The sequence below is a fragment of the Hippoglossus hippoglossus genome, chromosome 15, assembly GCF_009819705.1.
Source record: "Hippoglossus hippoglossus isolate fHipHip1 chromosome 15, fHipHip1.pri, whole genome shotgun sequence".
NCBI lineage: Eukaryota > Metazoa > Chordata > Actinopteri > Pleuronectiformes > Pleuronectidae > Hippoglossus > Hippoglossus hippoglossus.
This window is the reverse complement of record NC_047165.1, coordinates 3493179-3521090: the sequence shown is the minus strand read 5'-3', so window position 1 is coordinate 3521090 and position 27912 is coordinate 3493179. Positions and strand designations below refer to the sequence as shown.

The window sequence follows — 27912 nt, the reverse complement described above, 5'->3', positions numbered from 1 at the left end:
GTCAGCAAAAAATATTTTGTTCTATTTAGTTTAAATGTCTGTTTGTTCTAAATGGATTAGATTCATTAATTAATCTAAATACGAATTTATGTATAAATTACTTAATTACTACTAATAAATGTGTATTTAGGTTTTCTTCTGATGTCCCCACTTGAAAACAATATTATCATTATTATTATTAATTCTCTGCCATTTTTCCGGAGGAGAATCTGGACAGAGGTCACACAAGGACATGAGAAACACGAGTTGGTCTTGAATAAGCTTTTGGTCTTCTCTGGGTGTAATGAGTCACCACTGCTGCATCAAAAAGTTCACAGCCAATGTTTACATATACTTTTAACGTGCAAATATTTTGTATGAGATTATTGCATCACATATTTTCCTTTATACGATGCAGTGTCTTGTCATTTTTAAGTGAATGTACACACTTTATTTGTATTTTGTGTGTGTGTGTGTGTGTGTGTGTGTGTGTGTGTGTGTGTGTGTGTGTGTGTGTGTGTGTGTGTGTGTGTGTGTGTGTGTGTGTTACATGACAAAGTTTGATCACTGTTTACCTTTGATTGTGTTTGTGCAGGAAGTATTCTGTTGGACACCTGAGGAATGTGGACAAACGAGGAGGACAAGAAGCCTCAGTGTCCTGAAAGAGACAAATGAACCCATCAGTGTGATCCGGCCTCAGATCAAGCATCAAGACTCAGCGTCATATAACCAAAGAAAAGCGAACAGTCATGTGATTTACCAGAAACAGGGATGTGCTGTTTGTGCCTGGTGGGGGCGCTGTGGCACTGTGACTGAGAACTGAACAAGAGATCTAACCCGTACACACACACACACACACACACACACACACACACACACATTCACACACACACACACACACACACACACACACACACACACACACACACACACACACACACACACACACACATAAACACTGTCCTCCTCCATGATTTCAGAGGACATTATATTGACTTACATTGATTTTCTGGAGACGTACTCAAACCTTCAGTCCTACCTTTAAACTAAACCTTCAGTAAAACCTTATCCAAAACCAAAATATAATATAATATACTGTATATATAAAACAACACATCAAGTCTGGTTTGGGCCACTTAAGATTAGTCGTCTCTCTTTAAACTTACATTATTTCACTTAAACAACTGTTCAAGGCTCAATCTGGTGTAATGATCCAATATTCCTCTAAAAGAAATGATTGGAGAAGAAAAAACATTTGAAATGAGCAGGAGAACTTTGTTGTTTCTTTAATCCTCTCACACACGACCCCTCAGGTGTGTGTTGGGACCTTTAAAGTGGGACAGAGCCCAGGTTCTCAATGAGTTGACATCACTACCTCACAGTATATTTGTTTAACTGGTAAATTAAAGTTTGTAAGAAACTCACGATAAATAAAACCCCTGTTTTTAGAAAGTAGCACTTCATTCTTAGTATGTTTAGTTTGCTGACTGTATTTTTATGATCGTTAAAACCTCAGTGGGTCATTTTTCTAGATGTTTTGATTCAGGTGACATCAGTAGATGCAGCCTCGGAAGGGGGGGGGGGGGGGCTCACTGTCTAGGTGAACTCTTATGGTCGAGTGTGGGATGAGCCTTTGTCAACCAAGCCTCAGTGTCAAACATCGATTCAGTGGAACACGAATGATGCGACATTTTATAAAGTGCTTCGTGAACAGAAAGTGGAGAGTGAAACAGAAATGAAACACGACATCAGCTGTTCAAACATCAACAGAAGAGTTCAATTTCTCTTGTCTGAGCAGTTTTCAGCAACACAACAGAGCTGAGTCTGATGCTTGTGTTCTCTTTCTGCTGTGGTTTTATTATTTAACTTGTTAGTAAAACAGACGTAAAATATGGCCTCACGTTCACTATCTTGTGTTATTAAATTGTCTGTCTTAACAATGGGGCTCATCTGTGTTAGTTAGTTGTTTGCCTCTGTGGGGGGGGGCTTGTTTTCAGGTTGTCTGTCCCATAGAAAATGCACTGGTACAAATACATTATCCTACAAATACAATAATCCTATAAACAGATTATCTTACAAATGTGTTGCACTACGTATAAACGATCTTAAAAATATGTTATCCTACGAGTACAATATCCTACAAGTACAATATCCTACAAATACATTATCCTACAAGTACAATATCCTAAAAATACAATAATACAATCAACACATTATCTTACAAATATCTTGCACTACGTATAAATTATCTTAAAAATATATTATTCGACTATACAGGGTGTGAAGTTATAACACTACGCAGTTCGTTACCTTCACTTTTCCTTCTACAACCTCAGTTGCTGAGTTTCACCCAGTTTTAAGTGACGTGGAGGCTGATCCTAAATTCCCATTGGCTCAGAGGATGTCCCCGCCCCACAGTTTGTCCTCGTCTCCCCTGGTTTTCGTCTCTTGTCGCCACAGTCCGTCTCTCCGTGAAGAAAAGAGCTCATCTACCTTCAGCCCAGCAAAGAGGAATACACCACCGCTCACCATGTTCACTGTACTGTCCCTGCTTCTCCTGGCAGGAGCACACAGCGCGACGGCACGTGAGTTAAAGTCCACGTTTCTACTTTATTTTATTTTATTTGGTCGATTTGAAGTGAAAGTAAAAATGCTCCATGTTTCTAAAAGACACTAAAATGATTTGAGGTCTATTGTAATGTTTGATGTTTGGTTCCTTCGTTGCAGATTTGTAGAAGTTTAATAACGTTTCAAAGACATGATTTAAAAGTTCATGTTAGTGAATGTCATCGATCTCACGTGAGAAGGAAAGATTATATTCTATTTCTGAAAAGATCTGAAAAGAACTGAACAGGGACTTTTCTTTCTTTGGATCCTGACCGTTATTTGACTTCTTACTCTGGTCAGAACCATTAAGATCGACACGGTCCGAGCTGGTTCTGGACGAAATGACGCAGCGATTCTGAAGCGAAAGTGTCCAACAGACTCCGATGAATCAGGAAACAGTGAAAAACGAAGCCACGTTTAAACTCAGCGATGAAACAAAGAGTTTCTTGTCTTGTGCACATTATGAACTTTATTGTTTCAGACTTAGTTATTCATGACGTGTCTCATGTTTCATGTTGGTTTATAAAAAGTTGTGAAGAAATAACAGGTTCAGTCTGTTGATATGAATCAAGACTGTTATTTATGTAAATATAAATATGTTAACATCATTTTATTATTATTATTATTATTAATAATAATTATTATTTATGATTCATCTCCCAGCGACTCAAACACCTCAGTTATTTTATCTAAACTGTGTAAACTGACAAAGTTTGAAATAATTCGACGACTCAGGTTTCGGTTTGTTATTGTAGTCAGTAGATGGCGCTGTTTCCATAGTAACAGGAAGCTGCTGAGGACAAACAGCTTCCTGCTTTGTTGGTACAATGTTCAACATCATTTAGTCTGATAAAGACCGTGAGTAACATCACTGACATGAGATATTACTAATTAATGATCTGTTATCAATGTGACCTCCTCCTCCAATACAATCAACACACATTGTTACTAACACAAAACACAAATTCATCTCTAATGTAAATGATGTCAGTGAAAAGAAGCAGGGAGACAAAGAATCAGGACGAGGCTGCCTCCATGATGAATACATGACAGATGTCTGTTAATACTTTCTAATGTGATAACATCTGCACTGAAGCCGGACTGCTTGATGTGAGTCTGTCACAGATATGAAGGTATCAGCCTTTATGTTTGCTCACATGCACCAAGTGTATTTTTACACAATAAACAAAGAATAAGTGCATTTATCACATCTTCTTTAAAAAAAAAAAAAACATACATTTTATTTTCTTAATTCAAGTTCTGTTTGGACACATCAGATTTATAGTTATTTATAATGAAGCTTGTGTTCAACATTGAAACATCAAGTCTCAATTACATGTCGTTGTCATAAGTATTTGACTTTGACATCTTAGGAATCAGAGCCAAACGTACAGATGAATTATTTTCAGTCTATGGATCTGAATCAGAAATGTTGTTGACAACCTAATGAACATGTTGTCATATTGTTATTGTTGTCAAATATTTTCTGAGTCTATACATTTAAAAAATAGTCAAGCCCTTCCTGTAACAATGTCCCACTTTGTTTTGTTCACTGGGTCCAGTATAAATGTATATGTGTATATATGGATACATATATATTGATATATAAAGAGAGAGAAACCAACTATTTAAGGACTTTAAGAATAAAAGTCTCATCGAGTAACTGGAAATTGAAGTAGTTTTCACTTCACATTAAATACTCTGCGGTAGAAAATATTATTTTCTAATATTAAATATTTGAGTCGTTAGATTGAATCCATTTTTAAGACGTAGCAGAATATTCAAAGTAAAGAGAGTCTGGACTCTGGAGCAGACGTTTTATCTATGAATGTGTTTTTGTGTTTGTTTACCTCACAACAGCTGAAGTTGTCTTGAATGTGCTTCATGTCTTCTTGACTCTCAGTGATTTATAAAACAGTCTGAAAACTAAAGTCATGACTTGAACTTTTTCTTGCAGGGATTCACTCTCTGAAGTATTTCTACACTGGGTCCTCTCAAGTCCCAAACTTTCCAGAGTTTGTGATTGTTGGTTTGGTTGATGAAGTTCAGATGATTCACTATGACAGCAACACAGAGAAAGCAGAACCCAAACAGGACTGGATGTTAAAGGCAACTGATGCAGAGTACTGGGAGAGGGAGACTGGGATCTTCTTTGGTTCACAGCAGGCCTTCAAAAACAACATCGAAGTCTTAAAGGAACGCTTCAACCAAACTGGAGGTTTGTTTACATTTCACTCTCTAATAATAACACAACACACACACATACACACACTCTCTCTCACACACACACAATTACGCTAACACACCAAAACATGCACACACAATCACACTCACACACATGCACACAATCACACCAAAACCCACGCACTCAATCACACTCACACACATAAACACACAATCACACGCACGTCCATACAAACACACACACACACAATCACACTCACACATTATTACACACACAAACACACACACAATCACACTCACACACACACAAACGCACGCACACACACACACACCAAAACATGCACACACAATCACACTCACACAAAAATCACACACAATCACACATAAACGCACGCACACACACACACACACTAAAACATACACACACTCTCTCTCACACACACACAATTACGCTAACACACCAAAACATGCACACACAATCACACTCACACACATGCACACAATCACACCAAAACCCACGCACTCAATCACACTCACACACATAAACACACAATCACACGCACGTCCATACAAACACACACACACACAATCACACTCACACATTATTACACACACAAACACACACACAATCACACTCACACACACACAAACGCACGCACACACACACACACTCACACATTCTTACACACACTCACATAAACACGCACACACACATACACAATCTCACTCACACACATAAACATACACACACAATCACAGGCACACTCACACAAACGCTCACACATAAAAGCACGCACACACACTAAAACATACACACTCTCTCACAGTCACAATTACACTAACACACTAAAACATGCACACACAATCACATTCACGCACACAATCACACTCACACAAACGCACACACAAGAATCACACACAAGCACACACACATAAACGCACTCAAACACACACATAAACACGCACACACACAATCACACTCACACATACACACTCACACACAATCACATTCACACACACAATCTCACTCACACCAAAACCCACGCACACAATCACACGCACGTCCATACAAACACACACACACAATCACACCACGCACACAATCACACTCACACTCATAAACACGCACACACAGACACATACACAATCTCACTCACACACATAAACATACACACACAATCACAGGCACACTCGCACAAACGCACGCACACACACACCAAAACATGCACACACAATCACACTCGCACAAACGCGCACACAAAAATCACACACAAGCACACACACACATAAACGCACTCAAACACACACATAAACATGCACACACACACAATCACACTCACACATAAACACACACACATACACACACTCTCTCTCACACGCACACAATTACGCTAACACACCAAAACATGCACACACAATCACACTCACACACATGCGCACAATCACACCAAAACCCACGCACTCAATCACACTCACAAACATAAACACACAATCAGACGCACGTCCATACAAACACACACACACAATCACAACACAGACACATACACAATCTCACTCACACACATAAACACATAAACGCACGCACACACACACACACACACACACACACACACACTAAAACATACACACACTCTCTCACAGACACAATTACACTAACACACCAAAACATGCACACATAATCACACTCACACAAACACGCACACAAAAATCACACACAAGCACAAACACACATAAATGCACTCAAATACACACATAAACACGCACACACACACACAATCACACATAAACACACACACACAATCACATCACACACACGCACACAATCACACTCACACATTATTACACACACACACACATACACAATCTCACACACATAAACATACACACACAATCACACTCACACACACATAAACGCACGCACACACACACTCACACATTCTTACACACACTCACACAAACGCACACACATAAAGACACACACACACACTAAAACACACACACACTAAAACATACACACACTCTCACACAAACGCGCACACAAAAATCACACACAAGCACACACATAAACGCACTCAAACACACACATAAACACGCACACACACACAATCACACTCACACATACACATACACACTCGCACACAATCTCACTCACACACACAATCTCACTCACACCAAAACCCACGCACTCAATCATACTCACACACATAAACACACAATCACACGCACGTCCATACAAACACACACACACAATCACATCACACACACGCACACAATCACACTCACACACACATAAACGCACGCACACACACACTCACACATTCTTACACACACTCACACACATAAACACACACACAGACACATACACAATCTCACTCACACAAATAAACATACACACACATTCACAGGCACACTCGCACAAACGCACGCACACACACACACCAAAACATGCACACACAATCACACTCACACAAAAATCACACACAAGCACACACACACATAAACGCACTCAAACACACACATAAACATACACACACAATCACACTCACACACACATAAACGCACGCACACACACACTCTTTCTCACACGCACACAATTACGCTAACACAACAAAACATGCACACTCAATCACACTCACAAACATAAACACACGATCAGACACACGTCCATACAAACACACACACACAATCACATCACACACACGCACACACACACTCACACATTCTTACACACACTCACACACATAAACACGCACACACAGACACATACACAATCTCACTCACACACATAAACACACACACAATCACAGGCACACTCACACAAACGCACACACACAATCACACATAAACGCACGCACACACACACACACACACTAAAACATACACACACTCTCTCACAGACACAATTACACTAACACACCAAAACATGCACACATAATCACACTCACACAAACACGCACACAAATATCACACAAAAGCACACACACACATAAATGCACTCAAACACACACATAAACACGCACACACACACAATCACACGTAAACACACACACACAATCACATCACACACACGCACACAATCACACTCACACATTATTACACACACACACACACATACACAATCTCACTCACACACATAAACATACACACACAATCACACTCACACACACATAAACGCACGCACACACACACTCACACATTCTTACACACACTCACACAAACGCACACACACAATCACACATAAAGGCACACACACTAAAACACACACACACTAAAACATACACACAGTCTCTCACACAAACACGCACACAAAAATCACATACAAGCACACACATAAACGCACTCAAACACACACATAAACACGCACACACACACAATCACACTCACACATACACATACACACTCGCACAAAATCTCACTCACACACAATCACATTCACACACACAATCTCACTCACACCAAAACCCACGCACTCAATCATACTCACACACATAAACACACAATCACACGCACGTCCATACAAACACACACACACAATCACATCACACACACGCACACAATCACACTCACACACACATAAACGCACGCACACACACACTCACACATTCTTACACACACTCACACACAGAAACACACACACACACAGACACATACACAATCTCACTCACACACATAAACATACACACACATTCACAGGCACACTCGCACAAACGCACGCACACACACACACACACCAAAACATGCACACACAATCACACTCACACAAACGCGCACACAAAAATCACACACAAGCACACACACACATAAACACACTCAAACACACACATAAACATACACACACAATCACACTCACACACACATAAACGCACGCACACACACACTCTCTCTCACACGCACACAATTACGCTAACACAACAAAACATGCACACTCAATCACACTCACAAACATAAACACACAATCAGACACACGTCCACACAAACACACACACACAATCACATCACACACACGCACACAATCACACTCACACACACATAAACGCACGCACACACACACTCACACATTCTTACACACACTCACACACATAAACACGCACACAGACACATACACAATCTCACTCACACACATAAACACACACACAATCACAGGCACACTCACACAAACGCACACACACATAAACGCACGCACACACACACACACACACTAAAACATACACACACTCTCTCACAGACACAATTACACTAACACACCAAAACATGCACACACAATCACATTCACACACATAATCACACTCACACAAACGCGCACACAAAAATCACACACAAGCACACACACACATAAATGCACTCAAACACACACATAAACACGCACACACACACAATCTCACTCACACACATAAACACGCACACACACACAATCACACGTACACATACATACTCGCACACAATCTCACTCACACACATAAACACACTCACACACAGACATTTTCATGAATTAGATTCGATTAAAAATATTTACTAATCAATCAAACTTGTGATCAATAGATTTTTAAATGATCAGAATTTTTTTATCAAGTAAAAATCTCAGATGTTTTGTGATGTTTCTTAAATATTAGAGTTTGTTGCTTCTCGTACTTTTTGATAAATTAAAAACAGTCACAGACATTTTCACTACTTTCTGATATTTTCTTCAGTTTAAACAAGTAATTGATTAATTAAAAAAATACATAATCAACAAGAATGATTAGTTTGAACCTGAAATATATAAAATAAACAGCAGAGCAACAGGTGAACGTCCCTGTGCGGACCACAGTGTGTCCACAAAGTAATAAACACAGCAGAGAATTACACCTTAGATCAGATTCACCCAAACACAGAGTCAAAGCCAGAAGACATTTAGATACTGTCGTGCTGAAAAAGACATTTAACTTCTGACCTGATCAGCAGAAATTAATAAAGATCAACAACTGTGAATTAGTTGTTATCAGTAAACTCTGTGGAAGGATGTGTTGTGGGTCAGAGAAGAACTCATGAAACTCAGGAGCAGATCAGGGGCTGATCCAGGAACAGCTTTTATCTCTTTGGGCTTTTCAACGTTTTCCTTGATCTTCAGAGATTGTGTGTCTGTGTGCGTGTGTGTGTGTGTGCCTGTCTGTCTGTGTGTGTGTGCGTCTCTGTGTCTCTCTGTGTGTGTGTTTGTGTCTGTGTGTGTGTTTCTCTGTGTGTGTGTGTGTGTGTCTCTGTGTGTGTGTCTCTCTCTGTGTGTGTGTTTGTGTCTGTGTGTGTGTTTCTCTGTGTGTGTCTCTCTGTGTGTGTGTGTGTGTCTCTCTGTGTGTCTCTCTGTGTGTCTGTGTGTGTGTGTGTCTCTGTGTGTGTCTCTCTGTTTGTGTCTCTCTCTGTGTGTGTCTCTCTGTGTGTCTCTTTGTGTGTGTCTCTCTCTGTGTGTGTCTCTCTGTGTGTCTCTCTGTGTGTGTGTGTGAGTGTGTGTGTGTGTCTCTGTCTGTGTGTGTGTGTCTCTCTGTGTGTGTCTCTCTCTCTGTGTGTGTTTGTGTGTGTGTCTGTCTGTGTCTCTGTGTGTCTCTCTGTGTGTGTGTGTGTGTGTGTGTGTCTCTGTGTGTGTGTGTGTGTGTGTGTCTGTCTCTGTGTGCATCTCTGTGTCTCTCTTTGTGTGTCTGTGTGTGTCTCTCTCTGTGTGTGTGTGTGTGTGTGTTTGTGTGTGTGTCTGTCTGTGTGTCTCTCTGTGTGTCTCTCTGTGTGTGTCTCTCTGTGTGTGTCTCTCTCTGTGTGTGTCTCTCTGTGTGTGTCTCTCTGTGTGTGTCTCTCTGTGTCTCTCTCTGTGTGTGTCTCTCTGTGTGTGTGGTGAAGATGTGATAATAACAGCTCATGTCTCTGTCTCTCTCTCAGGTCTTCACATTGTCCAGTTGATGTACGGATGTGAATGGGACGATGAGACTGGAGAAGTTAAAGGTTATCATCAGTTTGGTTATGATGGAGAAGACTTCATATCATTGGACCTGGAGACAGAGACGTGGATCGCTCCAACACCAAAGAGTGTCATCACCAAACTGAAGTGGGATCAGGATAAAGCTGATCTCGCTCAACTTAAGAACTACTACACCAAGCTGTGTCCTTCCTGGCTGAAGAAGTACCTGGATCAGGGGAGGAGCTCTCTGCTGAGAACAGGTGACATCACAGAACCTCCATCAACTTAATGTTCCTCTCTCTCTGTCTCCCTGTCCTCCTCCTCCCTCCTCTCTCTCTCTCTCCCTCTCCTCCTCCTCCCTCCTCTCTCTCTCTCTGTCTCCCTGTCCTCCTCCTCCCTCCTCTCTCTCTCTCTCCCTCTCCTCCTCCTCCCTCCTCTCTCTCTCTCTCTCTCTCTCTCTCTCTGTCTCCCTGTCCTCCTCCTCCCTCCTCTCTCTCTCTCTCCCTCTCCTCCTCCTCCCTCCTCTCTCTCTCTCTCTCTCCCTGTCCTCCTCCTCCCTCCTCTCTCTCTCTCTCCCTGTCCTTCTCCTCCCTCCTCTCTCTCTCTCTCCCTGTCCTTCTCCTCCCTCCTCTCTCTCTCTCTCCCTCTCCTTCTCCTCCCCCCTCTCTCTCTCCCTGTCCTTCTCCTCCCTCCTCTCTCTCTCTCTCTCTCTCTCTCTCTCTCTCTCTCTCTCTCTCTCTCTCTCTCTCTCTCTCTCCCTGTCCTTCTCCTCCCTCCTCTCTCTCTCTCTCTCTCTCTCTCTCTCTCTCTCTCTCTCTCTCTCCCTGTCCTTCTCCTCCCTCCTCTCTCTCTCTCTCTCTCCCTCCTCTCTCTCTCTCCCTCCTCTCTCTCTCTCCCTCCTCTCTCTCTCCCTCCTCTCTCTCTCTCTCTCTCTCTCTCTCTCTCTGTCTCCTTCTCCTTCTCCTCCCTCCTCTCTCTCTCTCTCCCTCTCTCTCTCTCTCTCTCTCTCTCTCTCTCTCTCTCTCCTCCCTCCTCTCTCTCTCTCTCTCTCTCTCTCTCTCTCCCTCCTCTCTCTCTCTCCCTCCTCTCTCTCTCTCTCTCTCTCTCTCTCTCTCTCTCTCCCTCTCACTCTTTATCTCTCTGTCTCTCTCTCTCTCTCTCTCTGTCTCTCTCCCTCCTCTCCCCCTCTCTCTCTCTCTCTCCTCTCTCTCTCTCTCTCTCTCCCTCCTCTCTCCCTCTCTCTCTCACTGATCTTTTCATGACTCCGCTCTGGAGACACCTAGTGGCCACATCATGCTCTCGGGTCGTCCGTCCCTTTGCTCTGAACGCGATATCTCCAGAATGCTTTGAGGGAATCTCCTCAAATTTGGAACAAACATTCACTTTGACTCACAAATGAACTGAATACATTTTGGTGGACAAAGGTCAAAAGGTCAAGGTCACGGTAGCCGGACAAAATATGTTTATGTTTTTCTTGAACATGATATCGTAAGATCAGCTTCAGATTGGGTACAAACTTTCACATGGACTCAAAGATTGATTGGTTATTGAGTAGATTTTGGTGCCTGGAGGTCAAAGGTCAAGGCCACAGTGACCTCATGTTACTGTGAATGTGACATAATAGCACTGCCCCTAGGGAACTTCATTACATCTGGCACAGTTCACTTGGAGTCACTGATGAATGGATTAGACCGGGTCCTCTGAAGGAGGCCGCCCCTGAATTGAGACCCAGCCGGAGTGTCCTCCCTCCTCACTGCCCGACCGACCTGCACTCACTTTGCACTTTAACCAAAAATACCAACATTAATCAGAAGTGATCAGGACCTGTCCACTACAGGAAGTTTACTTCATCAATAATGTGATATTAAACCTGTCAATAAATACTGTGATATTACTTTTACGTCATATCGTCCACCCCAGTGTCTTTGCATCACTTCAGCCTCTGTCTCTCACTCACATCTCACAGTTTGTTCACTTGTCTCGTATATTAACAGACATGACTAATGCAACATTAATGGAATCAAACAGGAATGTTATTATTAGTTTGCAATACATTATAAAAACCCATAAACTGTCTTTCTTTATCCTCCCCAGAGCTTCCCAGGATTTCTCTCCTCCAGAAGTCTCCCTCCTCTCCAGTCAGCTGCCACGCTACAGGTTTCTTCCCCGACAGCGTCATGTTGTTCTGGAGGAAAGACGGGGAGGAGCTTCATGAGGACGTGGACCTCGGAGAGGTCCTCCCCAACCATGACGGGACCTTCCAGATGAGCGCTGACCTGAAGGTTTCATCAATCTCCCCTGAAGACTGGAGGAGGTACGACTGTGTGTTCCAGATCTCTGGTGTGAAGGAGGACATCGTCACCAAACTGGACAAAGACTCCGTCGAGTCCAACAGAGGTGAGACTTGAACCAGTGAGGACGCTGGGACACACACATTTCATCTACAATAACAGTCCTGCAGGTCATGTTGGCTGATGTGTAGCAGGAGAAGTTTTCTTTCATCAATGTATATGAATAAATTTAGATCAGTGTTAAACCAGTGCATGTGCCCCCCCCCCCCCTTCATCATCATGTGACCCTGAAAAATTAAGTTAGTTTTAATGTGTCTGCAAAAGTGTCTGAGGATTTTATTACTATTATTATTATCATTGATCAATGAGATTTACACATTTATAAATGTTTAAATTTACTTGTATGATTGTATGATTTTATTCCATGAAGTGTTTCTGCAGGTCTCAACTAGAGCCAGACTGATTTATCATGGGTCAGATGTGAGCCTTTCACAGACACACTGGGATCAGGGTGGATGTTTGATATGAAAACTTTTATTCTACAGAATTAATGAAGCAGAAAAAACAAACAAATCTCTCGTTCTTTACCTCGAGCAACAACAAACATTTAGGGACATTTCTTCAGGCAGTTTATAACCATTTCAACCATTGACTGTAAATAAAGATGGACGACATGACGGCTCCTCAAAAGTGAAGCCAAAGCGTCTCGGTCGCTGATTGATGCTATAAAAACAGGGTGAAATGTCATGATTGACAGCTCATGATTGAAAGCTCATGATTGACAGAGCATGTGTATCGGCGGGACCTCGTTACCGTGGCTCCATTCCTCCGTTCACTACTGCACAGAGTCCAAATGTGCAAGATGGCGGCGTTCGTATCCGGGATATTTTAGCTTCATTTCTGGAAAGTGGGAGGAAGTGGAGACGTGTCGTCTGTGTTTATTTCCATTAGTCTATGATTTCAACATGTGAACATTATAGTCACTGTTAAGACTCGACTGCTGCTCTGTTGTAGAAGATGAGTCCATGAAATGATTTAGTTACTGGAAGTAAAGTTTAAGACAAACCAGCGTGAATAAGCACAGATACAGTCATTATGTACAGAAGAAAACTGAAAGTAGAAACACCAGCAGGACAAACTCACACGTTTAGTGTCTGTGTGTGTTTGTTGTGTCTCAGGACAGGATTGTGGTTCAGGGAGATTCTTGTCGTCCAACCTGCTTCATCTGTTCAGGTTGTGATGCTTTGTTTTTTTATTCCGCTCAACAGAGAAGCCCACCGACGTGACCACCACCATCATCATCGCTGCAATGGTCGCTCTCGCTGTCGCCAGCGCTGTCATTGGATTCATCGTGTACAGGAAGAAGAAAGGTGAGAGACCAACACAGAAGCTTTGTCCAATATTTTTCTGGTGTTTTGATTTTGGACTTTCTAATTAATGCTCGTTCAGATCAAACCTCACGAAACAAACTTCAGTTCCTCACACACCAACATCTGTTTCCAGAGCTGCAGGGTTCACACAAAGTTTTTAACTTCCCTCTGCACCACAGACTGTTTATAAAAAGCTCTGCACACAGCGTCCAGCACACAAAAAATAAGAAGTGACAGTATGTTGCCGATCGTTTGAGGAGGATCGCCACTCGAGAAAAACACGACACAATTCAGTTTGTGTTTTTACTGTAATAACTGAAATCATTTGTATTTTCTTTTTATTTCAGCCCAATGTACTTCACTTCGTAAGTAAAACTTCTATTTCTATTCTGTTTTCTTTTTATACTAATGTGCTTTATGAGGACATCACGTCACGTTTGCACAGCAGCTGAAAGTACTAACATGTCCAGTTTTATAAAACACCCCCAACACCTCTTTGGTCCACTTTGTACTGGTCCACTTTGTACTGGTCCACTTTGTACTGGTCCACTTTGTACTGGTCCACACCGGCGACAGTCAGGGAGGCGTTATGTTTTCAGGCTGTTCATCCGTTCGTCCCCATCTTGTGAACACGATATCTCGGGAATGCCTCGAGGGAATTTCTTCAAAATGTCCACAAATGTTCACTCAGGCCTTGTCTACACTACTGCCCATATTTATTTCAATGGATATTAGGCTCCCCACAGGAACCTGACCCAGTGCAGGACTCTAGTAAACCCTCTGTAGATTAGATAGTGTTGATTTCGTGCTGCAGAGAGTTTTCAGGACGGTTCCTTGCAGTGTTGGTTGTTTGTAATAAAAGTGTCTGTTCAGAGGAGGATGGACTAACGGTGTGTTTCTGACCTCACAGCTGTAAAAGATCCAGGTGCCTCACAGCCGCTGAGATCAGGTGAACAAGGTTCTAATTCTCCAAGTGAGACGTCCTCCTGAACACAGTGAGTTGCTTCATCTGTTAAACAAAACTGCCTCAAACTAAGTGCAAATTAACATTTGTGTGATCATGTGTAAAACCTCTGTTTTAATTAGAAATAAAACAATCTGCTGAGAGCAAGGCACAGATCAGAAACCTTCACGTTAATTGGACAGATTAAATGTTGAATTAAACTCAAATATCAGCAGTGACACAACAATTAAAATGTTCATATACCCAATATTTAGGGCTTATCAATTTAAGATCAGTGTATTTTTTCTGAGTAAACTTTAATTTCACTGAGAGAATCATGGAAATATTAGGTCTCAATACTGTAAATACATAAAATACGTGGCTTTGTGGAACTGAACATTTCATTTTTATTTCTTTTTTCTGTCTTCAGGTTTATGGACGAGAAGCAGTGTCACCACAGTCTCCCCCTTGCGCTGGGAACTCATTGATTATTCATCACTCAAATCATAAAGTGATATTCAGGGTCAGACATTGATTGAAATACAAACAACACAACTGACAAATATGAAAAATAAATGGTGGCGTTGAAATTGAATCTTTTAGTTAAAAATAAGAAATGTAAACTTCCCTCTGATAAACGTTTGTTTAAATATTGGTAAATCAAATGAGGATTATTACTTTTTCTTTACCTGGAGTGAAGTAAAACACATTTTCAAAAACAGTGAAAGTATCACAACACTGTTCACATGCTGTTAATTTAAAGATCATCTTAGTTACAGTTTTATATTCCTGGTGTTGGGGCATCCTTGTAAAATCATTTAAATAATACAAATCTAAATATACATATATGGACACGCACACATCCACATCTTAGGGTCTGGAAATATAATCTGTCTCATGATTCCATAAATCTGTTGGTATGTGACTCACGTATCTCGAGAACCGTTCATTTTATCAGCTTCACACTTGACCTGTGTGTTGTTAAGGGCCCAAGGAAGTGCAGTGTTGAATCTGGTGTGATTTGGACAAGTCATACAATCGATGTTATTAGAATTCAGTCCAAAATTTATTTTCCAGTTGTGTAAATATTCTGATTTTATTTTGGCCTGAACAAGAAATTAATTAATCAAGTGTTGCTTGTTTTTTTTTGTTTGGTTATATTCATGCTTTGCTGTGTTCTTAACCTTTAAAGTTCATTTTAGTGGAGATTATAAAAGGGTTGTGGGATGTTTTAAGTATCTCATATGAAATGTTCTGATAATATTTCCTGTTAGTTTGGTGAAAAATGTTCGACTACTTATCCAGGTCTCATACCACACTGTAACTACACTCACATTTCTAGCTGCCTTGTTCTAGTTTAACCTTTAACTTGTTTTTATCTTCTACTATAATTTAAATGTATCTTTTCTATAAATTCATTTCTGATTACCCTCTCGACAGGTGTTGAATAAATAATAAAAACTTTGTATTGTGTTTTTTGAATTAAAATAATAATTACAGCTGCTGTGTTGATGAAATTAAAGAGAAGCAAGTGAAAACTTAAATCATTAATTAGTGAAATAGAATTAAACTGTTACTGTAAAAAGAAAAATGAATGTCAGGGGTCAGAGGTCAGCCCTTTTTCCCAGGGTTGCCCTTTGAGCTTTTATTTTGACAGTGCCGAGAGGAAACACGTGTTGTTGTGATTTTAAAGCTCAGAGTGTTTATATAACTGAAGCTCTACTAAACTAACACATGTTAGCTCGCAGGCTATAGATGATATAATGTATAACATTAGCATTTAGTGCATCTTCATCACCTGTGTTGTGCAATAATGCATCAAAAGTGATACCAAAAAATGGTGTGCCTTTTGGCATTCAATAAATTTGGTTATCAAAATAAAATATAAAATATAAATATTCTATTATTAATATTAAATAATAACTTTAATTGATTAAAGTTACCTCGGGGCACCACCCTTCAAAGGAAGGGAAAAGATAGCCAATTTATTGATTAAGTCTCATAAAAGTACTAACTACAAATTTGGAACTCTGATTAACAATTAAATTAATAACTATAACCAAAATTACCATATAGATAGTTAATTTGAAGGATATGGAGTTCTTGACAGTGTAGAGGTTGGCAAAATTCACTTTTGCAACATTAATAAAGAAACATTTTGTGAAAAAAAATGTATTATGACTATAATAAAGTATAAAAAACACAAATTACTAACCGTGTACTTATTAAATAAAGATAGGCATGTGAGTCTACATGTGTGTGTGTGTCTGTGTGAGTCAGCGTGCTTTCAAAATGGCAGCTGGCCAAAGAGATAACACCCTTTCCCCCCCCTATGTGCTTCCAAAATGGGGGCTGGCCACTCTGAAGATAACACCCTCCCCCCCTATTGGAATCTTTACGACATGTAGCAGGGGTCAGCGCTAATTAGGTGAAGGAATATGCATGTGTCTGTGTGTGTGCCAAATTAGAGAAAGTTGCTAGATGCATGCAAGGAAGGACTGAAGAGCATAACTAACATTAACTTTCTCAACAACTTGTAACCACAATATCACAACACAAATCAAACTTATAAACATCACACAGAATTGAATAAACAGTCTTGCTTAGCCTAGTATAATTATTAAGCCCAGTTGTGTTACCCGTCTGTGGAAAGGGGAAAAAGAGTTGCTGTGCAGTTCGCAGTTTTGTGAAGTCGTCTTGCTGGTTTCTGTGGCTCCTGCCTTTGTGATTCTGTTGAGCTGTGCAGCTCAGTTGCTGGCTGAAGTTTCCAGCAGGACATCGAGTCGCTGCTTGAAGGGTTGGTAGAGCTTGGAGTGCGAGGAGGTTTCCTTGGTGAGATGAGCTGGAAGCTGCACCTTTGTGCTCCTCTCGAAGAGTTGGATGGAAAGAGAAGATGTGAGCTGGAGAAGCCAGGCTTCTTCCCTCGGCGATGCAGGGAAAAAGGCTGGACAGCCTTCTCTCCTTGGAAGGATTGTAGAAAGAGAAAGAAAATAGGGGGAACAGGCCTTATATTGGCCCGGTGACCTCACAGGTCATGGGGTCCAGAGTGACCAATGGGAGTTGAAACCGGTTTTCACACCTCTGTGTGACGTTGCCGCACCCTGGGAGGCCTTGCTCTGGTTTTCTCCAGGTCAAAGAACATGTGCTCAAGGCTTTGGACTACCATATAGGCCGCAGTGTGGTCTCCCAAAAACCATGTCCCAACACCTGCATATTTAAAACAGATAAAGTCCTTGTTGCAGTGTCATGGAGGAGGAGAAACTCTCTCAGGACATTTAGTTCTTTCTCATTTCTAAATTCTTCACTTCAACTCAGATAAACGAGCTTTGCTTCTCGACACATTTAATTCGATTACAAACATGGCGGCTGCTTTCTTCAGGAGAAGATCGTGTTTAAATGTGAGTTCAGTGGTTTTTTCTCTCTGTGGCTGGAATCTGAATTTAAAACCATATGTATTGTTTTTAATAATGACAGAGAGAAGCGTCACAGCTTCAAAATGCACCATTGAATGGTGAATTTTTTTTAATATTCAGTGCAACTTACACTTGTGTGTATCTGAGTAATTTGATCCTTACACACACAGAAATTTAGAGTTTTACAGAATTTGCCCATGTCAATGTTTTTTGGTGAACACACATTTTTTAACTTTAATGTTTTCATGTGTGTGGTTCAGAGTTGGATCCAGTCCAGAGACTTTTCCTGGAGAAGATCAGAGAATACAACAACCTGCGCAGGTAGAGACACAAAAGACGTTTCCTATCATATGGTTTTATTATATTAAAGGGCCTTGAGGAATTTTTATCAGATCTGTCTTGGAAAAGAGGAAATGTAGGATGTAGATGTCCTGCTTATTCAAAGGTTAAATAAGTAATTGTACCACATTGTTAATACAGTACAAGAACAGCTATGAATCCTGTTGTCTCCTCTCAGGTCGAGTGGAGGACCAGTGGAGGAGGAGTCCGATTATGAGCGTCACCTGTCAGAGGAGACAGCAAAGCTCCAGAGACTTTATGGAGGAGGAGACCTGAGCAGCTTCCCTCAGTTCACCTTCACCGGTGAGAGAGTGATGGAGGGTCGAGAGAGCTTCAGTCCCTCTAGTGCTTTGTGAAATATTGTTGTGTTTTTACCCTCAGGGCCACCGTAGTGTCAGGTCCCGGAAGGAAATGTCCCTTTCCCTGCACAATATATACAGTATCAAACTAAAATAGGATAAATTAATTTTCTTATTGTGTTGTTTTCTTTCTAGAGCCCGAATTGGACCAGGACCCAAAATGATTCATGAATTTCTGCCTCCTGCTCTTTATCCTCCTCTGCCTCTGTGGAGGAACCGAGAAAATGGGAGAAGAGGAATTATTTGTTGTGGTGATCTGCTGGTTCAACAAAAGGGAGAAAAAAGATGTACAGTGCAGCAATGATAGAAAGTATTTTATTTTATTAAAGCAGAAGTTTCAAAAGACTAAGTCTGGTCTTTTTCAGAGGTTGGGGATGTGTCACATGAGGCGACTTGATGAGAAAGAGAACAGTGGTGTGCAAGGATATCCGGTCCAACAACTGTCTGTTTGAGTTTTCATTAGTATTTAAATGTAAATGTAAGTAATTGTAAACTGTGGTTGATCATCAGACTTTCGTACGACGTCTAACTTCTGTGACCTGAGCAATGATTTGTCTAGATTGACTCACAGCAGGGATTCAACTTGTTTCGTTCTCACGTCAGAAACTTGGGCCTTGGAGTCTTGAGACTTACTCGATTTACTCCCACCACCGCTGATGCTTTCTGACGACAATGTGTGTGACCTGCGATTAAAGCATCGTTACCCAGTGTTCCCGGCCTCAGTGAACAGCAGGTGAAGCTCCCAGTTCTTCACCTCTCTAAGTGGATCCATTTATCTGTCTGCCTGCTTCATGCTTTCATTTCTCTCTCCCAGTGGAATTAATTTGCAGTATTTGTCTGCACACGCTCTCTCCATCGCTGCTGGATGTGGTGACAGAGCCAATCTTTGCCAAGTCAACCCCCCCACCCCCTCCTCAGTCACGACTTTGTAATAAATACAGTGTGAGTCACAACCACAGATTGCACACACACCCACACACACACACAAAATAAGCGCAGCACCAGGCTCCATTATAAAAGCAGGCACAAATAAAACTTCTATCCCGTTTCCCTTTTATTTTCACGGGGTAAACACCCATTTGATCAATAAATCAACGTGCGTGATGGTTATGAACAATTCGGCTGCGTGAAGTCACACGATGGAGGAGAACAGAGGCGACGAGAGGAGAGTTAACGGTCACGTTCATTCACATCCAGATGTGCTCATCAGGACGCGCTCGGTGCTGACGTCATCCGGTTTTAGGCGGTCTCTCAGATTGCCTGTGCAGAATAGTTGCGTGTGTGTGTGTGTGTGTGTAAGTGTGTGTGTGTGTCGCCCCCACCACGCCGCTCGTCACCCGTTACAACCGCGACACACACGCGCTCCTCGCACACACGCCGCCATCCTGCGTGTGAGACACACTGGTGCGTTAGCCTGCTAGCTAACGAGCTAACGAGCGTCTGGAACAAGCGGCGTCGCGTCGGGTTTCTCTCGGTTTTTTTGCCCTTTTTTCTTGTGATGTTCACGCGTCTCCACCGTTGAGGTACCGGGATTATCTGCTTATCTGCTCCGCCCACCCACCCCCGCTCCTCGGCTGACCGGGAGCCGCCATGGAGTGCCGCGTGCTGTCCATACAGAGCCATGTAGTCCGGGGATATGTGGGCAACAAGAGCGCCTCGTTCCCGTTACAGGTAAATACACCCAGGCATGCACCCAATGTCGGACACGCCGTTCCAATTAACAATTAATTGCATCAATTTCAAGTTCGTACAAATCCTCTGCTAACCGGTCATCTCGCTGAGCCCCCCGCGGTACGAGCTGGATTCGTGTCCGTCGCTGACACGTTTCATCCCCGCTGGTATTTGTGAGTGTGTCGGGGCATAAATGACGGTGCTGGGAAAAAGCCGAAAATAGCCTGGTAGCACCGGGGATGTGAGGGGAAAACAGCCGAAGACAGGTGTCGTGTTTCCCCTCTGACATACAGATGATAAACACAACAAGTATTTAACCATTTAATCTCATTACAGTGTTTATTATAACGGTATAATAAACACTACAGCACGCCACCTGTCATTGAGGGTGTCCGATAATGGATGGAGGTGTTTTGTCCCCCAAAGCTTTATTGTCCATCAGGAGCAAACCAGCCCATTAACTGAGGGTGAATCATATCAGACGGTATTAAAGCCGTGTTCGCCGGCCAGATGTGTCACAGATGTGTGGTCCTGGAGCTCCTGGTGTTAATCAAATGACCCCTACCTGGTTGAGTGGCTGGTGATGACGGTAACCATGAAGGTTTGACACCCACGGGTCAAAGTGAAGCACACACTGACCGGCATGGAGCTCATGATAATCTCAGGGGTCAGAGGGAGATCTGTGCCCAGATGTTAACCAGTCGTCGCTGTGCAGGTCCCTCTGGTTCCCATCATTTGCTCAAGACAGCGAAGGGCATCTACACAGCTGTAGTGGTCATGGTGTCTGTGTGTGTGGGAACATCTGGACAGATGTTTACTGCTTTGAGTTGTCTGATTATCCTTCTTTCCTGCAGACATGGCAGCTGTACTGGTTTCTCCAAGGTGATCGATAGAAGGATTTTATGTATGTGCATGTTACACAGGTGGTGACATCACAAACTTCACACCACTAAGTTGTCTTCAGTGAAACCAGCCTTTTGTTTCCTTCATCGAGGAGGTTATGCTTTGTATAGATTTATTATGGTTATTATTGACCATCTTGGATGATTACCTGGCTGACAGCGGGACTGGGGAGGGTTAGCGAGCCCTGTCCTGCCACGTGCACGCATCGTGCCCGTGTGTGCTCCCTGATTTGCAGGTAAACAGTCGGCTGACGGTTTACTCCTCGTGCTCGTGATGGTCAGTTAGACAGACTCGTCTCCACTGTTCTGTGTCGGCACTGGAGAACGATGCACCTCTGGCTGAATACATTATCATTCAGCTCTAGAAAACAAAATGAGTCCGGCAATATGGCCCACAATGATATCAAGATGTATATTTGATATTGATAATCATAATAGTAAATGTCAATTATTATTTATGTTAAGTGTAAGGAATCATTATTGCTCCTGAGTGAAGTTTTTGGTTTTAAATTCTTCTTCATGAGCAGAAACAAACACTTAAACAGCAAAACGTCCTAGAAATCTGAGGTCAATCAATTATGTGTTACACATCCTCACTGTGCTTACACAATGCATAAGGATTGTATTGATATATTGGACCTTTTTTATATTGCTGTTGATGAAAATTATTTTGTAATGATTATAAATTATTACCCTCCCTTGGCTTAGAAGGGGAAGAATACGCCACAAGTAACAGTAACAGGTGAATGACAAATGTCTGATTGTATGATTCAAATCTTTCTCAGAATGTGCTAATTTCAGCGAGCGGGGTTCTCTCCTGTACCAAAGAGGATTTTCAAAATGGCAATAGGCCGGAAGTGGAATGGGAGGAGAAAGCCACCTGAAACAGGCTCCTAGTGCTGGGCTCATACCCTCAGTCTTCATCCAGGGATTCACACGAATGATCACGTTGTCAATGAGAGAGAGAGAGAGAGAGAGAGAGAGAGTAGCAGGGCAATGAGGAGCCGAATGTTGTGAATATCTGAAGCGATGGTGTGACGGGCCCCTACAGTCATAAAAACACATTTATATTATCATCATACAGACTAGAGGCCACTCTGTTCAGCCCTACTCGTCAGACCACTGTAATATAACTATCACATCTTATTGTAACGTTGTGTATAGACACCTCAGACACTTATAGCTGTAAATCACTGCTTAGTTCATATGGTCCATCAGTGAGCTGGAAAGTGACCAACGAATCATGTACTGATACTGTACATTGTGTTATTGTTCAACTTGACGGTTAATTGTTAAACCGACCGACAGCTCTGGTTGTTCAGCACAGTTTGTTTTTCATTCCCTCTGCAGACGAGGTTCTGTTTTTGTCTGTGTTTGTCTGTTAGTTTGCAGGATTACGCAAAAACCACCAAACAGATTAGGAAGGTTGCAAATGGGAATAATTCATACAATTTTGGAGCAGATCCAGGATTTATTTTCTACTTTCTTAAACATTGTTAGATAGAGAGTTTGTCTCTCATAGAATGAGTAATGGTTCTTTGTGAAAAGGGACTGTTTGGCCTCGACGGAGGTATTTTCTCGTTTTATTCCTTGTTTTTATTTTGGTAATAAACAATAACGGACTCCCACCCCTGGAGAAAAGGGAGGGCTGCAGTTCATCAGTCTATTAACCTGGATTGTGAAGCACTTGCCGATGAAGAACTGTTGAGCACAGCTTCTGAGTGGCTCAACATGTGTCTTGCTCTTTAGTTTAATAATAGGAACAAATGACTTTGGCGTTGAGTCATTACCTCTATCAACAGTCGTAATGAAGCTCTTACCTAAAGGTTCAGTTTACAGAGTGCTTGATAGGAGCCTCCAGAGCCAAAAAAGAGCAGGTGCATTCAGAACAAGACGTTGAATTGATATTGTGTGAAGGGCCACGGAGGTTATCGGCTCCTTCTGGCCGTGAATGAGATCATCATTTCCCTTTTATGATCCCTAATGTCGACGGTGGGATGATACCAGTGATTGCTTTGGGGATGTAATTGCTGACAACGACAATGCTGGTGATTGTTGCAGTTTAATATTTTCCTGGAGCAGCTGCGTGTGGCACTGGGTATTGATGCTGAGACTATAGAGAGAGACGCTACAGAACATGTCCCATCGTCCTGAAAGACTTGTGAGAAGTGCTGAGTCTATTTTTAGCTGGCAGCGGCCTGGATGTATTTTGCCGGCGTCCTAATGGCTGCTGGGCTTTGATGCATGTCACTCAAGATTCAGCCGCTAATGTTCAACTATACTACGGCTGACTAACGTCTGTTTGTGCTAAAGGCTCCTGTAAAAACAATGTTTACAAATGCAGCACAGTAAAGATTCCAAAATGTGTTAATATCAATATGGATTTTAATAAGTGGATCTTAATTGATCTCTCGGGTAAACATCTACAGTTAAAATAATGGAAAATAATAATTATCAGGGTGAGAATAAGCATATGAACTTAATTTATATAGCAATTTCCAAAAGCAGTTTTACATTGTGATTATAATAATATTTTAGTTAATTAAGTTAGTTAAAGTTTAGTTAACACAAGAGTCAATGGATAAAACATCTAATTGAGAAGCATTGGAGAAATCAGTTTTATAAATATCATTTACATGTTCAAGTAATTGTTTTGAATAGATCATTTGTCATTGTTCCTTCAGATAAATTATTTTCAGCCAAAGATGAACGAGATGTTGAATAATGACGTAAGCACGCTGTCAGATCCAGTGAGAGAGACAGTTTAATGTAATGGGTTTAAAATATCGACTCCTAAACAGAAAGCCCACGGGTCTGTGTGGGAGCTGCTCTCATTTTTCAGAGCAATAACCATGATTCAGCCGGTGCGGAAGATACGGGATGAAATGATGATGATGATGATGTCAGCGAGCGTGCAGGGCATCCCTCTCTCTCTCTCTGGTGTCAGGACGGAGAATCTCCGGCCGGTCAGGCGGCATGGAGACGGCGGTGTGAAGAAGCAGGGCTGCGATTGGCTGCTCCAGGATTCCTCCTAATGACGCCACTGAAGATGGAGACAGGCGGCCTCAGAGCCAGACTGAACAGATTCAGCTTTCACATAGAAACTAAATTTAACTGTGAGCGCTGCCTTCAGGCACCGTGTAAAATGGGCTTTTTAAAAAAAAAATGGAATGGTTCCAGCTTTATTTTTTATCCTCGTCAGATGAAGAGCTGCAGATTATTTAGCGATGTTAGCACGAGGGTCCATTCTAATTCTGGTTCAGATCTATATATCTCAACCGTAAAATGAAATGTCATTCTTCAGCTGTATGTCATGTGTTGTGCTTTAGCAAATGTGAGCATGGACACTCAAGCTAAGATGGTGGTAATCATTTAAAGTGCTAAACATGAGCATTGTATATTAACATAATCCATTAGGCTGTATAGAAAGATGGACGACATGTCTCCACTTCCTCCCACTATCCAGAAATGAAGCCAAACTATCCCAGGTACCAACGTAGCCATCTTGCGCTGATGACATTATTTGGACCCAGATTCTACGCAATAACCAATCACGATTCTGTCTCAGCTTGTTTGTATAGCATCATATAAGTAAAAACTACCTTAATGTGCACTTTGATTTGAGTTCATCTCCCATCCACGAACATGGAAGATATGTGGTTTATGACCGACTCTGCAGTCAGCCAATCGGGAGAGATCCAGATGATTTGGCTTCACTTTCGGGAGCCGTCATGTCGTCCATCTTCATTTCTAGCCTGATATAATCATTGTGAACTTGTTAATACTCTCAAACAGTTGGTACAAGTAGAGCAGCAAGTGAAACGTTTGGTCTGAGCAACACTGACACTTAGTTGAATAAGGTGCGAATTAAATGTGAAGGTACAGACGGACTCAGTAAATATAGTGTTTGTGTTGACTCGGATCTGATCAGCCTGTGTTGTGACACATGCTAATTAAAGAAACTCGTCCGTCGCAGGAGGTGTTTCCTCATTTTCCCTCAATTTACCAAAGAGTTTTTCAGAAAAGCCAAATGTTTTCTTTTTATAAAAATATAAAAATCTCTTTCTTCAGCCTCTGACGATGCCTGAGTGGAAGCTTTTCATTCAGCAGCTTTGTAAACACACACTGAGGCTTATGAACAGTGATCAAGGATGTGACCTAAATAACATATTCTTAGCCCCATGAACATCAGAAACACGCTTTTACATCCACAGTCAATTTTCTTCCTGCTCAGCCAGAAGAACATCTTGTAACAGACGGGTTATGTTCTCGGGTCCTGCTGCTAAAACTGTCGACTGCCTTTTTTTTAATTCAAGCTTCTGTAACAGCAAATAGAAACATCTTAGAGAATATGTTTTCATAAGCTTGAATCAAACTTTAAAGACCAATATCTCATTAATAACTTACTGGAACTATCTACAGTACCACATGCATTCATCTTTCATACTCTTCCTCCAGGAGTGTATTCCTACACCACTGACTCATTATGTCATGTCCTGTTTCCCTCACGCCACTTGGCTGGTTTCCTGAAAGCCTCACGCTGGTGATACAAATACGGAGATTGCTAATGAGATTATTTTCATTAGCAGGAGCGTTGACGAGTCACTCCAAGGTCGGAGTTAATATCTACGCTCCTTTATTCCGGGGGTGTCGCTGCCTGTCCCCACTGAAAGCAGATTCTTGTATCTCAAAGTTACAGTCAATTGAAGAGAACAAAGGACTCCTTCACCCTCCCTCCCTCCTGCTTCAGTCCAATTAAATAAAGTAATCCAGATAACAATTGGCTGTGCACGTGGATGAGTCATGTGTCTTTCTCTCTCTCTCTCTCTCTCTCTCTCTCGAGGACACCAGGAGATGCTTTTTGGAACTGGTCTGCAGCTCTGTGCAGATTTCAGCTCAAGTTAAACTGAGAGGACGTTGTTTTGTTTTTATCTCACCACAGATATAACAACTGCAACCATGAACAAGATGATATGGAAAAACTCTTCACAATCATAATAAATGCATTTGCCTAAAAATGTATATTCATGTCATGATATTTTAGAGACGATGACATGGATGGATTACCGACCAGGTTTACTGGAGACAGGTATGAGATGTCAGGGTTCCTCTGGGCCAGAGCTCCTGTATGAAGAACATGTTAAAATTACTGTTTTGAAAGTCATAGAGCTCAATGAAGACACAAAACAACTAAAGAGAGATGATAAATAGCTGAAAAAAGATGCAAAATGACTGTCAAGAGCTGCAAAACCACAATTAAGAGTCAAAAACAACTAAAAACGGATGTAAAATGACCACAAAGAAACAAAAAATGTCTGTCAAAGGATGCAAAACAACCACAACTACAAATAATAGACAAACTTGACTTCAAAGGTAATGCAAAACCACAAACGAGACACAAAATGACCCCAAAAACACAAATTACTATGAATAGGCACAAAAAACCAGGTGTCCAATTAGTACTCCGTGTCCTTTTAATGTAGATATTATTAATTTAACACGAGATATCATTGAAAGTTATGATACTTATCGTTTGGGCTGTAGGTGTTTTACAGTACAGTTTGCTGTGTGTGTATGTGTGTGTGTAGGAGTGCGAACTATACGACTGTAATTAAATGCATTTGAGCTGTGGTCGTTGCTCCTAATCGCTCCTGACATCTGCCTCCTCTCTCTCTCTGTCTCCAGGTTTTAGGGTTTGAGGTGGACTCCATTAACTCTGTCCAGTTCTCCAACCACACAGGTAAGACTGCCATGTTTTCTGTAGGGGTGAGAGTGTGTGTTTTATTTAGTGTGTGTGTGGGTGTGTATGAGTCAGGGCCTCCGGTGTCGTGATGAGGTGTTACGGAGCGTTAGAGAGACGGTTGTCGTCGAGGCTGACGAGTGAACAGAGCAGTGAGTCACATTTTGAGGAGGTCAGTAACTTTATTGTCTGACACC

At 41.7% G+C, this 27912-nt stretch overlaps 3 protein-coding genes across 3 annotated transcripts in view; all 3 read left to right on the top strand.

The window, feature by feature from the left end:
- Positions 1 to 19747, top strand: part of si:dkey-22n8.3 (mediator of DNA damage checkpoint protein 1) — a 28307-nt gene extending 8560 nt beyond the window's left edge. Inside the window, exons 6-7 of the mRNA XM_034608714.1 lie at positions 19222 to 19346; positions 19538 to 19747. Coding sequence (XP_034464605.1) covers positions 19222 to 19346; positions 19538 to 19566 — 154 coding nt within the window. The 3' untranslated portion in view covers positions 19567 to 19747. The remainder of the gene's footprint in view (positions 1 to 19221; positions 19347 to 19537) is intronic.
- Positions 2371 to 15856, top strand: LOC117775510 (class I histocompatibility antigen, F10 alpha chain-like). Its single transcript, XM_034608718.1, has 8 exons — positions 2371 to 2564; positions 4544 to 4804; positions 10669 to 10947; positions 12782 to 13084; positions 14247 to 14348; positions 14696 to 14713; positions 15259 to 15343; positions 15722 to 15856. Exons 1-7 carry the CDS (start codon positions 2381 to 2383, stop codon positions 15336 to 15338), a joined length of 1227 nt encoding a protein of 408 aa, XP_034464609.1. The 5' UTR covers positions 2371 to 2380; the 3' UTR covers positions 15339 to 15343; positions 15722 to 15856.
- A 928-nt stretch (positions 19748 to 20675) lies between the features above and the next one.
- The window catches only part of pdxkb (pyridoxal (pyridoxine, vitamin B6) kinase b), a 14585-nt gene continuing 7348 nt past the window's right edge, over positions 20676 to 27912 (top strand). The window contains exons 1-2 of the mRNA XM_034608722.1: positions 20676 to 21073; positions 27661 to 27715. Coding sequence (XP_034464613.1) covers positions 20993 to 21073; positions 27661 to 27715 — 136 coding nt within the window. The 5' untranslated portion in view covers positions 20676 to 20992. The remainder of the gene's footprint in view (positions 21074 to 27660; positions 27716 to 27912) is intronic.